Source organism: Danio rerio, chromosome 21 (genome assembly GCF_052040795.2).
Source record: "Danio rerio strain M-AB ecotype USA chromosome 21, GRCz13ab, whole genome shotgun sequence".
NCBI lineage: Eukaryota > Metazoa > Chordata > Actinopteri > Cypriniformes > Danionidae > Danio > Danio rerio.
In genome coordinates this window covers 42,310,001-42,323,914 of record NC_141041.1, presented here as the reverse complement: position 1 = coordinate 42,323,914, position 13,914 = coordinate 42,310,001, and the positions used below count along the sequence as shown (strand labels likewise).

Genomic DNA, 13,914 nt, shown 5'->3' with positions numbered 1-13,914 from the left:
TTATTTATTATTTGTGTGTGCTTTTCTTAAATTTACCAATGACCAGGGAGTATAACCGTCCACAAAATAAAAAATAAAAAAATTCTGATCCTTAAAAAAATCAAATATTGATATAAATTTGTCACAGATTGCTGTAATTCTCATAGAATGCATTTTATATCATTGCTTATAATTTATATCTAATTATAATATAATATCGATAGACCTCACTGCTGGGGTCTGCCTCTGGGGATTTGTTTTTGTGGGTGGGGGATTTAACACCCCCCTCTAACCCCCCTCTCTCTCTCCCTCAGATTTTAGTCCATTGTTGTGAACCTTCCCCTCAGAGTGCTGTTGTCTCCCACTGCCAGAGAGACGCATTGCTCTGAGCAGAAAGTTGCCAGACAGACGCTCTTCAGATTTAAAACTCAACTAAACTGTGGAGCAAATCATTCTACAGGAACAGAGAGTGCGAGAGCTGAACTGCGGTCCACTGTCACTGCGCGCAAACCACAGCATTCACGTGAAATAACACAGAGGCGCGCGGCAGAGTGATTGTTTATGGATGATTTTCAACGGACAGTCTAAAGCTGGAGTTTCTTTTCATTTTGAGTAAGAAAAGGAGACTAAATCATAATTTTTTGTGGATATCTAGAGCGGGTTTTGGAGTCGGTAGCGCTTACGAGCGCAGTGCGAGACGCGGAGAAGCTCATCAAAGGAAAGCAGCACTGGACTTTGAATCCGAAGATTAGCAGTCTTACCCTTGTACCATCCGCGTATTGGTTTTGCTTTTTAAATGGATTTACCAGAGTAGTTCAGGCTTTACCAAAAGCTGCGCATTGGATTGACCGATAAATAATCCCGAACCTGTGGGAAAAGGGGCACATGAGGGTCTCGGGGGCCACCGCGAACCAAGGGTACTAAGTACTTCTGGTGCCTTATTGAACCCGTACGGACCGGGCAAAGGGCACAGGAAAATAGGTAAAAAAATATTATTTGAATGTGGTGAACTTGGGTCAGATTTGTTGCATGAAAATGATTTATAGCTATGCATGTTCCTTAAATAATCAGTTGTTCAAGTTAGTTATTAAGGCTGTTTTGAATGAACGTACTAGATAAAACACTGTTTTGTTCTTCGCTTGCGCTTATTTCTGCGCGGTTTAGGAATTTGGTAGCCCATAAAAATATAATGCACTTATGTTAACTATTGATTAAATGAAAGTCCGACTTTTCATATATAGCTCTTGTTTATTTTTCTCTCCCGGTTTAGGTTTACTTGCGACTTTCATTAACACCACCAAGTGGTTTCACACTTGTAAATGGATTCATTTAGCTTAACCAAACTCTCACCCCGGTGTGAAATTCTCCTATGTTTTGAGATCACATGTGTCTCCTCGTACCCGGAGAGCCTGACGTTTGCTATTATTTACCTCTCATGCTGAGCAAAAACAAGTATTGTAGATGCACACTTGGAGTAAGCACATACGTGTGTGTGTGTGTGTGTGTGTATGTATATATATATATATATATATATATATATATATATATATATATATATGCGCATTGCGTCTAAAACAATGTAGTATACACAAACAACGTAATATATCAGCTATAAATTTAAATAATTATGCTAATTGTTGAAGTCATATATGTTCCGGATCCAATTCCGGGGTTTATTTATAGAAACGACCCATTGCAAGCACGTTGTACAGGTTCCATTCATAAACAACTTTCCTTAAGTGCTGCGCATTCGTACCTAAGGGTTATTCATGTCCATGCGGGAGGTGGACGATGTCCAACAATGATGTAGGTGTACAATGGGACATTCATTTTCAAATGCGGCAGGGTTGGGATGTGCAATGCATTATGCATTTATGTCATTTTAAAGGTTCATCTTTCACAATGGCTTCCGTGAATTGTAAATCAGCTCTTTTTTCTCTCAGGTTTGTGACTACACAGAGGTTGCCAATGCCTGGAGTCAGCATTTGAAGCTGACCAGCTGTCTCTCACACTCACAAACATTACCTCAGCAAGATGTTGAGCATCTTAAAGGTTTTCATTGCCATCTGTTTCATGGAACTGGTGTGCTCAAGAAGCATAACATCCGGGGAACCCAGGGCAAAAGGTATAGTTTTTAATAAAAATCAGTATACAAGCACACAATATGTCATTTGCAAAATAAATTGTCTTTAAAATAATTATGTTGTAGTTAACTGTATAATCTGACCCACTGCAATGCATGGTTTGAATATAATGAATATTTAATATATGATTAAGTGGAGCCGATTGCACAGAATTTAAGTCCAGGGGAAGTTGGAAAGGATGTAATCGTTTAGAGAGTAAAAGAATCCCAGTATTTTCTTGAGCCATAAACAGTGCTACCTGATCCTGCCAAAGCCCTGAGGCTCGGAAGTGTAAATCTGTCTGGCCCAGTGCCAGTGACAGGAGATTGTGGGATGTTGGGGGGTGGGAAAGATGGATCTCTTATTCAATTGTACAAACAGGGGGTTGTCTAGATTTTGTACCTGCCATGGGGGTATGAGATTATCTCTGAGAGCTACTAAGATTTTCATGGACCTGAGTTTTTTTTTGTGTGTGTGTGTGGAAAAAGTCTCCTGTATACAAATCAGAGGATTTCCTTAAATCACATCATTAGTCATTAGCCTTGTCTGTTGGGCTGTTGATACTCTTAGCTTACGTGCACTGTTTTGAGTCAAAGTGAATGAAAGGAACAGATGTAGATCCTTGTGAAGACTGGGGCAAAGTGTTCGTTAAAATCATCTTTCTCTAAACACTTGTGAGCTACGTACAGAGCTTGGAAGGTGATAAAGGTTGCAAAACCCTGTGGTGCAGCCCAACAATGCCCCACTAAGTTCCTGCCAAGAAAAATTAAAGTCATTTGACAACTGTAAGACTTTAATGGGCAGAGCCACCCAGGCAAGTAAGAAATGCAGAGCTAAGAACAAGAAGAGGCAGAAATGAACTTGTTTAGGAGGAAGTACAAATACAAGCATTTCATAGAAATAATTTGATTTATCTACAGCTAATGAGTATTTTCAATTCTGAAAATATGTCTTTGTGAGTTCACCGATAGTGTTTGGGAAAGTCTGCATGGGTTTGAAAGTTCAAATGATGATATGTGCCCCTACAAAGTGTGTCCTCAAGAGACTTCTTTTTATGTAATGTTTGCCAGTTCATCTATTCAGCCTATTTTTAGTGGGCGCATGTGTTTTGTGTGTTTTGTTTAGCGTGTCTTTATTTTCCAGTTGACCATTCGCACCCTTTTCAGGGTCAGATACGGGCCAGGCTCTAGTTTTATTCATCGAAGTTCATTAGTGTATTGGTGGGAGAATGTTATGCTTCAGTGCTGGAGGTGACATTGCTTGGATAGGGGGCGTTCTTCACTCAAATGCTCGAAATCACATTCACCTCTAGGCCACAAGGAACACTGCTGTGAAGTCAAAGTTAGGTCATTCTCAGCCGAGAATTGTGTTTCTGTTCTCTCCTTTGTTTGTGGCTTTGTTTGCCTGATTTGCTCTAAAACAGTGGTGATCTTTGTGAGAAAGGCTCTAGTTAGTAATTAGCGTGGAGTTATGTTAATTAGACATGTTTATTAAATGTGGTTTATTCTACAGACTAATTACACCAGAAATGTTTGAAACCTCATTTTTTACTCCAGCAGATATCAGAGTTTCACGACACATACTTACTCCTGGATATCCTGAGAATGCTACTGTGTTGGTCGGAGGACATGTGAAGCTGGTGTGTAAGCTCCACCAGCCAGCCTCAACACGTCTCCAGTGGTTCAAGAAGGACAGTAATCGCCTGGGGCCTGATGGATCACCAGTACTTACAGCTCTTACGGTGAGAAAGTGATTTAAAGATCCTCTATTATGCATATTTTCTGTCTTCAGGAACGAGGGAGTAATGTTACATTTGTTTCCCCTGCAGCCTCTTCTTGAGAACCTCTCCAAAGTCAACATATTTCCTTTGGTTAATATCTCTTTGGAAGATGCTGGAGAGTATGTATGCAAGGCGGAAAACTCAGCTGGTCAGGCTACTCGCTCTGCCTGGGTGGAAGTCTTATCGGGTAAGCCATACCATTTGATACCATCTAACTTACTCATCTTCAGGGCGGTTCTGAGGTTATTCTCTGAAAGGTCAGCTAGGTTAACCATTGGCGTAATACTACTATGAAAACCGGTTTATGAGTATTTAGGAGGTCAAAGAGACCACTAGAGTTGAAAGGTCACAGCTAAAATGTAAGCTTTGGGTTATTGTGATTGTGGAGCCATTAGTAAATATTGCATTGATGTTTTGTTCCAGAAGTTTCAGAGGAGCCAACTGAGGAACCATCAGAGCACCTGCTGTTGGAGCTCGGGGATGTACTTAAACTCCGTTGTGACACAAACCGTCCTGGAGCTGTCCAGTGGTTCAAGAGTGGTGTTCGGGTGCAACACAATGCCCGTATCCAGATAAGAGCGGCAGTCATGGAAATTGCAGATGTTACCTATGAAGATTCAGGAGTATATGTGTGTATGCTACGTGGCACCAAAGAGGCTCTACGCAACTTCACTATCACAGTGGCAGGTAGGTTCTGCCGTATGTTGACTAATAAAAACAATAGTAGTGTTTTGAGTGCTCATGTAATACATTTTCATATGTCCCTGCAGATGCTGTAGGGTCGGGAGATGATGATGAAGATAATGGTCTTGATGACATTGGTCCTGAGACCGAAAATGACCAGGTCTACATATCCAGAGGTTAGTATACATTGTAATTTCAAATTTATTCCCATTAATTTGCGGTTTTAGAGTGATAGCTATAAATGTAACATTGGTTTCTACTTAGCACCATACTGGACTCACACTCAAAGGATGGAAAAGAAGCTGTATGCAGTCCCAGCTGGAAATACTGTCAAGTTCCGCTGCCCTGCAACTGGGAGCCCTCTTCCCACCATTCGCTGGCTAAAAAATGGCAGAGAATTCAGAGGAGAGCACAGGATTGGTGGCATCAAGGTGAAAGATTTTTAATCTATTGGAGGCTTAGCAATGGCTTGAACTTCTCAAAATGGCATAAATACCAGCATGCTTACATTGTTTCATTTTGTGTGCAGCTACGACATCAGCACTGGAGCCTGGTCATGGAGAGTGTGGTTCCCTCAGACCGTGGGAATTACAGTTGTGTGGTGGAGAACAAATATGGATCTATCGCTCACACCTACCTCTTGGACGTGTTGGGTAAGAGGGCTTCTGCTTGCTTGCTCTAGACAGTCGCCTGGCTCCACGAGGAGCCATTGCAGGCCTGCCATGCTTAGCAAATGTCAGAGGCAATAAGCATCAAATCAGTGAGATCCTGTACTACCAGCTCAGTGGCGTCACATTGCGAGACAGGCACCAAATGCACTTCAGAGAGAGCCACAGGCACGCTGCTGCATCATAGGCACCAGGGTTCACTCGAGGCTGTACATGTCTACACAGATATGTAGGATCCACACTGGAAGAGGGCAATAAATATCATCACAGCAGGGAAATGTGGGGTGGGGGCTGGCATCAGTCTGTATGGTACGTGCCTGGAAACGCTGTTGGTTGAGGCATCCAGACCAATTTTCTACCTGACCTGTGACAGACCTGTTTGTTAAGAACCCAGCGTGGGGTCAACTGCTGTGTCCTAGCAGAAGAGGGAAAGAGCAGGGAATAAAGAGCTCATCGACTTCAAAGCAGCCCAATGCATGGGCCTAGTTTTAAAAATCCCTTTATGGAACTAATTAGTGTGCGTTGATCAGCTTTGGAAAGTGCTGCATGTCTGTCCCTGTGCCTTAGTATCTTAATTTAAATTCTCTTGATTGTAAACTTGCATTTGTATAATTATTTTGCTAAATGTTAAGAAAAAGAACTAAATGTTCCAATTTCACCTTTCAGAACGCTCTCCACACAGGCCAATTCTTCAAGCTGGTCTCCCCAAAAACACTACAGCTATAGTGGGTGGAGATGCCCAGTTCCTGTGTAAAGTGTACAGTGATGCTCAGCCTCACATCCAGTGGCTCAAGCATATAGAAATGAATGGCAGCCGTTATGGGCCTGATGGCATTCCTTATGTGAAGATTGTGAAGGTATATAGGAAATCATTCCTTACTTTTTTTTCTTGGAGACAAATCACATCATTATTTTGGTATAAAAATATTGATTTGTCTTGATTGTTTATTTAAACAGACAGGAAGCTTGAACATGTCTGAAGTTGAAGTCTTGTATCTTACCAATATCTCAATGGAGGATGCTGGAGAATACACCTGCTTGGCTGGAAACTCTATTGGTTTCTCTCATCAATCTGCCTGGCTCACAGTCTTATCAGGTAGGTTTGTAAAGACACAGGCATTAAATAAATAATATAAATCACTTACGCGTACAGATAGTGAAAACATGCCTGTCTGTTCCACAGAGGAGGATGTAGCCAAGGAGGTGGACCTAATGGAGGCCAAATACACTGACATCATCATCTATGCTTCTGGATTTTTGGCACTGGTGATGGCCATTGTTATTGTGGTCCTCTGCCGCATGCAGGTTCACCCCAGTCGGGAGCCTTTTGATACGCTCCCAGTACAGAAACTCTCCAAATTTCCTTTGCGCAGACAGGTAAGATGACACTCCTGAATAAACCTCATGATAATTGTCCAAGATCATGGTATTCAGAAGAGCTTTCTGGATTCTAATCATGTATGTTTTGGACTCTATCGCAGTATTCAGTGGAGTCCAATTCTTCTGGAAAATCAAGTGCGTCACTGATGAGGGTGGCTCGTCTTTCCTCCAGTTGTTCCCCAATGCTGGCTGGAGTTATGGAGTTTGAACTGCCTTATGACCCTGATTGGGAGTTTCCAAGAGAGAAGTAAGCAGTACCTGCAGCTGTAGCTGTAAAAGATGTTTTATTTCATGTAATGGTAAACTAACTAGCTATTTGTATTCTCTCATGCCAGTTTGACTTTAGGGAAACCGCTTGGAGAGGGTTGCTTTGGTCAAGTGGTTAGAGCAGAGGCGTATGGGATAAACAAAGAGAATCAAGATCATATGGCAACTGTAGCTGTTAAAATGCTAAAAGGTATGCGTGTACATGACATGCAGATGTTGTATTAAAGTATTGAGCATTTCTGAATTGAAGACTAAAGAGGGATTTATCTGTCAGATGATGCAACCGATAAAGACCTTGCAGACCTGATCTCTGAGATGGAGCTCATGAAGGTTATGGACAAGCACAAGAACATCATAAATCTTCTTGGTGTTTGTACACAGGACGGTAAGCTAAACACTGTTACATCTCTTTGTTGCATGAACCTTATTTTGCCACTTGACATTGAAATGTATATTTCTGGTTCAGGTCCGCTGTACGTGCTGGTTGAATATGCATCAAAAGGTAGCCTACGGGAATATCTCCGAGCTCGTCGACCTCCTGGCATGGACTACACCTTTGATGTGACCAAGGTTCCTGAGGAACAGCTCACCTTCAAAGACCTGGTTTCTTGTGCTTACCAAGTGGCAAGAGGCATGGAGTACCTGGCTTCCAAAAGAGTAAGGGCTCAATTAGCTTCAGTTTAAAACCAGAACCCCCTCCCAAATCTTATCAACACATCCCTTTGTCCGACACGTGATGCCAGGCATTCCTTAGTGGAGTGGTGGTGTGTCGTGTTTACCGCTGTGTCCATCCTGTCTCTGTGGGCTTTGTCCTTTTTAGCACTGCCATAAATCTGTTAGCAAGCAGGCGCTCGGACCCGCCTGTGCGCTGGATCGTATTACTAGCTTTTTGTGGCCTGCTAAGAATGCAGCCGTCTGAAACCCCTCCATTAAGGGCCACAAACCAGGGGCCTTTTTCGTCCTCTTTTTCAATCGTCAAATACCACTTCTATTTAAAGTGAAAACCAAAATAAACTTAATGACATGCATTTACATCAAAAACTAGCTCCGAGCCTATTTAAAGTAGGGCTTATTTAAAATTTAGCTGCTTGCTATATGTTGATTTAGACAGCTGTGCTCGTATAGAAAGTAGTTTGTCATTACTTTTGAGGTTTGCGGCAGCAAACTCTAGCTTCACTATGAACATGTTTATCTACTTATCAGAGTCAGCGAAACGTTGTTTGGGTCATTTCAACTAAACAGAAATGCTTTTTCTTTCTCTACAGTGCATTCACAGAGATTTAGCTGCAAGAAATGTTCTTGTGACAGAAGACAATGTGATGAAGATCGCAGACTTTGGCTTGGCAAGAGGAGTGCATCAAATTGATTACTACAAGAAGACAACTAATGTGAGTTATAAATATATTCAAGGTTTTTTTAGATCTTTAGCGAGCGGTTGTTTTTTAACAATATCCCATTTGGAAGCAATGCTTGTTTGAAGTCCTAATGATTTTAAAGACAGATGTGTAATGTGTCCATGCTGACTGGCAGACAGCTTAATAGAAAATAATTGGAGAAAGGGGGGGGCAGGGAGTATTAGCAAAGGAGTGGGCAGCCATGTTTCTGTGGATCAAAAGAAAGTGGAGTGCTTTGGCTCGGCCTGTGTGGCAGCTAACTGTCCCGCTCACAGCCCTGTTGTTTCCAATTTCAGGGACGTCTGCCAGTGAAATGGATGGCACCAGAAGCCTTGTTTGACAGAGTCTACACACACCAGAGCGACGTGTAAGTCTGGCTAATCACTGCAGCTATGCCAAAGAATCAGCTGAGCAGAGATCCCTCTGGCTGGAATGCCGGTCAATTTAGATTAACCAGATTGCACTGTTGTAGTTTAATCCTGATTTAGACGGTGGATGTTTTAATGACTAAAGTATATGACTAACAGGAGCATCGAATTAGTACTGCTCAAGCTGATTATCCTACATAGTCTCCTGACATTTTTGACCTCTGGTTTTCACAGATGGTCTTTCGGGGTTTTGATGTGGGAGATATTCACATTGGGAGGATCTCCGTACCCTGGGATACCAGTAGAGGAGCTTTTTAAGCTGCTGAAGGAAGGCCATCGGATGGATAAACCCTCCAACTGCACCCATGAACTGTAAGAATCAGTCTAATTACCCAAACATTGTGTTTACTTTACACTCTCAGAAATAAAGGTACAGGAACTGTCACTGGGGCAGTACCTTTTTAAAAGATACAAATTTGTACCCACATAATTTACAGCGGTACCTCAAAGGTGCATATTAGTATGCAAATGTACCTAAAAAGTACCTTTTGAAAAGGTACTGCCCCAGTGACAGCTTTTGTACATTTAATTCTGATAGTGTATCACTTTAAGGTGATTTACTTATGTTCCCATTGCTTTTATAGCTACATGAAGATGAGAGAGTGCTGGCATGCAGTACCAACTCAAAGACCAACGTTCAAACAACTTGTGGAAGAGCTCGATAGGGTGCTGGTGTCAATTTCAGATGAGGTAAACACCTGTTTTGGTGACAGTTTGAATCCCGTAAGATGGTGTTTTATATCCAAGCCTCTAAATTGTTCTTATGTTTGTGTTTTTAGTACCTGGACCTATCCACCCCTTTCGAACAGTACTCTCCATCTTGTGAGGACACCTCCAGCTCATGCTCTTCAGACAATGATTCTGTGTTTACCCATGATGCTTTGTCAACCGAACCATGCCTCCTTGGCTACCACGATGTGCATTCTCGGATGGACCTAAAGACGACAATGCGATAGTTTTTTTTTTTTGTGGCACATCTTGTGAATGTCAGAAACACAAAACAAGGATTGTGGCCTTCGTCGCTCTGCCTAAGAACATTATAATGATGCTTGGCACTATGAAACTTGGTGGTGAATAATTTTCACTCGCATATCTTCCGGACTGATCATGAGCTAAATGATTTTACTGAATGGGTGCCGCTAGATGTAGAACGCTACATTCGAGCAACATACAGAAGCATTTTTAAAAAAAAAGAGAACATTTATTTTGATATAAAATGGATAGCATTGATAAATATAAATCTCTCTCTATAAAAATTTATTCTACGTTTTCCTATTTAAAGAACTGTCTTAAATCTCAGGATCTTGCATGTTAAAAAATGGCTGTAGTGGCAGCAAAGTGCCTGATTTTTTGGATTTCCTGTGAATATCTTAAAATATTTTATGTACATATCACTACAGAAGACAATTACATTCTATAAATTATTCTAAATGATATAAAGTGAAGGTGTTACTTAGGTGAAGTTTTGTAAATCTACAGCTATTCCTAAACGGTTCATCGACACATTTACCATAGCTATTGTTTGCTGCTCGTACCATTGTACACTGTCAAGGCTAAATCTCTGAGCACTCAACTTCCTGTTGTTCTGTTCATTTCATGCCTCACCGATTGGTAAGCATAGATTCATCTTGGTCTTCTCTCCGACCATTCACCCCATTCAAACAGGACCAGCAACACTTCCATTGTCAGTACTGTACGGAAGAAAAGGACTCGACTGAATGTGAAATGCCTTGATATTGATTGATTTCAAACGGTGAATCCTCCATTGTCTGGCTGTAACCTTTCAACCACCCCAGTTTGTTTGCATGGTCCAGGCATAGGCCGAGGTGGACAATGGTCTCATGCAGCTGTAATGTGTGTGACTGCTGGCGAGGGTGATTGGGGGGCTGTCTAATGCTTGTGTGCAAATGAGAAAGCCCCTTATTATGCTAATGGCTCCAGCTGCCCATCTTATCCTGCACTATCTTTTAATATACAAATGCTAATGCTGGCCTTTCTAAACAAACTCGGCAATGTCCTTCAGGGAATGCAAAGCCTCTTCCCACAAGCTGATAAGAAGCCAATGGCTTTTTTCAAGTTAATTTACCAATACTTTGCATTCCCAGCCAGGGACGCTCCTACAGATCCCTTCGGGCACATTCTGGGACAAATGGTCAGCATACTACGAGTACAAGTAGATCTGCCCAGCGAGAGCAAAATTGTTCGATTGCCTTTCGCCAGATCTCAAAATCTTCTTTTCAGGCAGCTACAGAGATGTTTGAACTATAAATGAGACTCATAAGGAGTCCTTCATCCCTGCAGAATTTATGTATGAAAAAATCCATAGTTACGAACCACATGACATTCCATTTGTGTATAACTCCCCAATGTAACGATCAAACAATGTTATTATAAATTTCCCCTGAAGAGAATTATTTTAGAAATATTTAATTTATTTGTTTATTGTTTGTTTTATATTAAATAAAGTATAATTTAAAATACCGAGCCATTTTTTTGTGTTTTGTTTCTGTAAACAAAGTGAAGAACTGTTTATTTGGAAAGGATAATTTTCTCTCAGGGTCCCCACAGGTCATGGAATTTGGAAAAGGACCATCCCAGACACTGAAAATAAGGGAATCTTTGGATTTCCTTCATGTCATGGATATATCAGGGATTTTTGTTTGGATTTTAAAATTTTAGTTTCCAGTTATAAATTTATACAATTGAAGTCGGAATTATTAGCCCCCCCTGAATTATTAACTCCCCTGTTTATTTTTTCCCAGTTTCTGTTTAACTGAGAAAATATCTTTTCAACATGTTTCTAATCATAATAGTTTTAATTACTCATCTCTAATAACTGATTTATTTTATCTTTGCCATGATGACATTACATAATATTTGACTAGATTTTTTTCAAGACACTTCTATACAGCTAAAAGTGACATTTAAAGGCTGAACTAGGTTACTTAGGGTAATTAGGCAGGTTAGGGTAATTAGGCAAGCCATTGTATAACGATCGTTTGTTCTGTAGTCTATCGAAAAAAAATATAGCTTAAAGGGACTAATAATTTTGACCTTAAAAAAATTTAAAACTGCTTTTATTCTATCTGAAATAAAACTCTCTAAAAAATAATAAAAATAAAACTTTCTTTCTCCAGAAGAAAAAAATATTATCAGACATACTGTAAAAATTTCCTTGATCTTTTAACTTTTAAACATCATTCAGGAAATATTTAAAAAAGAAAAAAAAATCAAAGGGGGGCTAATCATTCTGACATCTACTGTATATATATATATATATATATATATATATATATATATATATATATATATATATATATATATATATATATATATATATATATATATATATATATATATATAATATTTTGTTCAACATCCATTGTTATGGTTTGGCTATATTTCAGCTCCATTGTTTCCCTTTTTCATCTTCATCAACTTGCAACCACCAGACTGTACCTGTTAACGCAGCCAAACATGTCGGGATTATCTACATTTTAAGAGTGTCACTGGATTATTTTTGATTCACGTTGAGTGGTCTCAAAAAGTAGGGCCTAGTATTAAGATGTGTTTTCTAAATTTAAACAAGTGAACAATGCAAAATTGGTGTTTTAAGCTTGTTGACTTCCAAACAGGAGAGCTAATAGTACTAAAAATGACACAATAACAGATAACGAAGGAAAATCTGACATGAATAAAAGGTATTAAAAGCTGAAATTTTTACTTGAGTATAAGCAACAAAAAAGGATGAATTTAAATTGTACTCAAGAATAATTTTTTTTTTTTCAGACAGACATACAAAAGTTTGATTTAAGCAAGAAAGTAAAAAAATTTATTCGGTTAAAAAAAATCAGAGCCTTTATATATTATAACGATAGGCTTATATTCATAGCCTTGTTCACTAGAATACCATTTCCAATCCTAGTGAGAACCCTTAGGTTGTTCAGTTAAACTTTTTTTAAGTAAAAGAAAATCAAATATTGTATATTTTAGCACTACAATTTCAAGTGTAAATCAAATGATCATTACTGAATTGTATTTGACATTGAAACCTTTAGATATTTGGTTTAAGTCATATATCAGGTATTTTTGTTCAGGTTTAAAATTTTAGTTTCCTGTTATGAATATATATTGATATGGTTTGGCTATATTTCAGCTCCATTTTTCTCTTCTTCACCGTCATCAACTTGCAGACACCAGACTGTACCTGTAAACTTAGCCAAACATGTCGGGATAATATACATTTACAGAGCTTTGGCTTTAAAAAAAAAAAAAAGGTGATAAAAAACATGACAGAGGAGCTAAATTTATTATTTGTAAAACTACTAAAGAGTCACAAACAGCAAACTTCAGTTAGTGTTTTTTGAGTTTTGTTTTTCGAAATATGAGGTAAATGATACATTTTGGATATTAAAGTGGCTGTTAAAGTCATGCAAAATTATATTCAAGATAAAACTAGTCAATTATTTAATATTTTTCTATTTTAACATATTATTGTAATATGGTTTAATTAATGTATAAGCACAACAGCAGTTTTTTTTTTACATTCCTTTAATGTCAAATGAAGTGTTCCCCACATGCTACCCGCAATTCTTATCAGCATTATTTAATATTCGCACCTAGCGATTGTAAACTGTTTGTATTTCGTCTGCTTCAATTAGGCTGATTGACTTACTATCAGCATCTAAATTTCTAGACGTTTGTCTGCTGCATCACAAACTTATCTCTCATGTATAACAAACCATTATGAGACAAGCGGGACAACTATCACTGCAGTCCAAACGTGTCTGTCTCTCCATGGAGACAATCTCAGCCAGCTGCTGTTGGTTAGATAAGAGTTTGACCACCACTGGGCTGGCCGTCTCTCTCATCTCCAGCATGTTTAGCCAAAGGGGCAATGGGCCCAAACCAGCCTAGCAAAAGCCCTGAGCTCCATCAAGCTCTGGCTTTTCTGCTTCATTTCTACATACTACAGGGTGACCAGATGTCTGTTTTCCAGGGACAGTGCCCATGCTTGCTGGAATTGTCCTTGGAAATGTCCCTGCCACATTTGCCCTTCAATGGTTGTTCATTGCCACAGTCAGTGGAAATCTGGATTACTCTTAATACACGTTGAGCGGTCTCAACAAGTAGGGCCTAGTATTAAGATATGTTTTGGTGCTACGCCTCCTTTTATGAATCGTACAATTTCATACGACTAAACTCGTACAA

General features: G+C 39.5%; 1 protein-coding gene across 3 annotated transcripts; it reads left to right on the top strand.

Moving 5' to 3' along the window:
• The first annotated feature begins 324 nt into the window (after nucleotides 1-324).
• On the top strand, nucleotides 325-11,187 carry fgfr4 (fibroblast growth factor receptor 4). 3 transcript variants are annotated; one of them, XR_015519334.1, is made up of 20 exons: nucleotides 325-960; nucleotides 1,923-2,104; nucleotides 3,659-3,843; nucleotides 3,931-4,069; nucleotides 4,306-4,569; nucleotides 4,653-4,742; nucleotides 4,831-4,997; nucleotides 5,096-5,219; nucleotides 5,901-6,091; nucleotides 6,192-6,330; nucleotides 6,418-6,611; nucleotides 6,716-6,861; nucleotides 6,950-7,071; nucleotides 7,156-7,266; nucleotides 7,348-7,538; nucleotides 8,147-8,269; nucleotides 8,572-8,642; nucleotides 8,878-9,073; nucleotides 9,212-9,393; nucleotides 9,483-11,187. XR_015519334.1 is itself a non-coding variant. In XM_087299048.1 (20 exons), exons 2-20 carry the CDS (start codon nucleotides 2,014-2,016, stop codon nucleotides 9,657-9,659), a joined length of 2,769 nt encoding a protein of 922 aa, XP_087155174.1. In that variant the 5' UTR covers nucleotides 325-960; nucleotides 1,923-2,013; the 3' UTR covers nucleotides 9,660-11,187.
• Nucleotides 11,188-13,914: the final 2,727 nt, after the last annotated feature.

Bases quoted from the DNA above. Each gene is read 5' to 3' on its own strand.
- fgfr4 (XM_087299048.1), top strand. From the start codon at position 2,014: ATGTTGAGCATCTTAAAGGTTTTCATTGCCATCTGTTTCATGGAACTG. The intron at 5,220-5,900 runs GTAAGAGGGCTT...TTCACCTTTCAG, and splicing joins CTACCTCTTGGACGTGTTGG to AACGCTCTCCACACAGGCCA. The intron at 9,016-9,287 runs GTAAGAATCAGT...TTGCTTTTATAG, and splicing joins TCCAACTGCACCCATGAACT to CTACATGAAGATGAGAGAGT.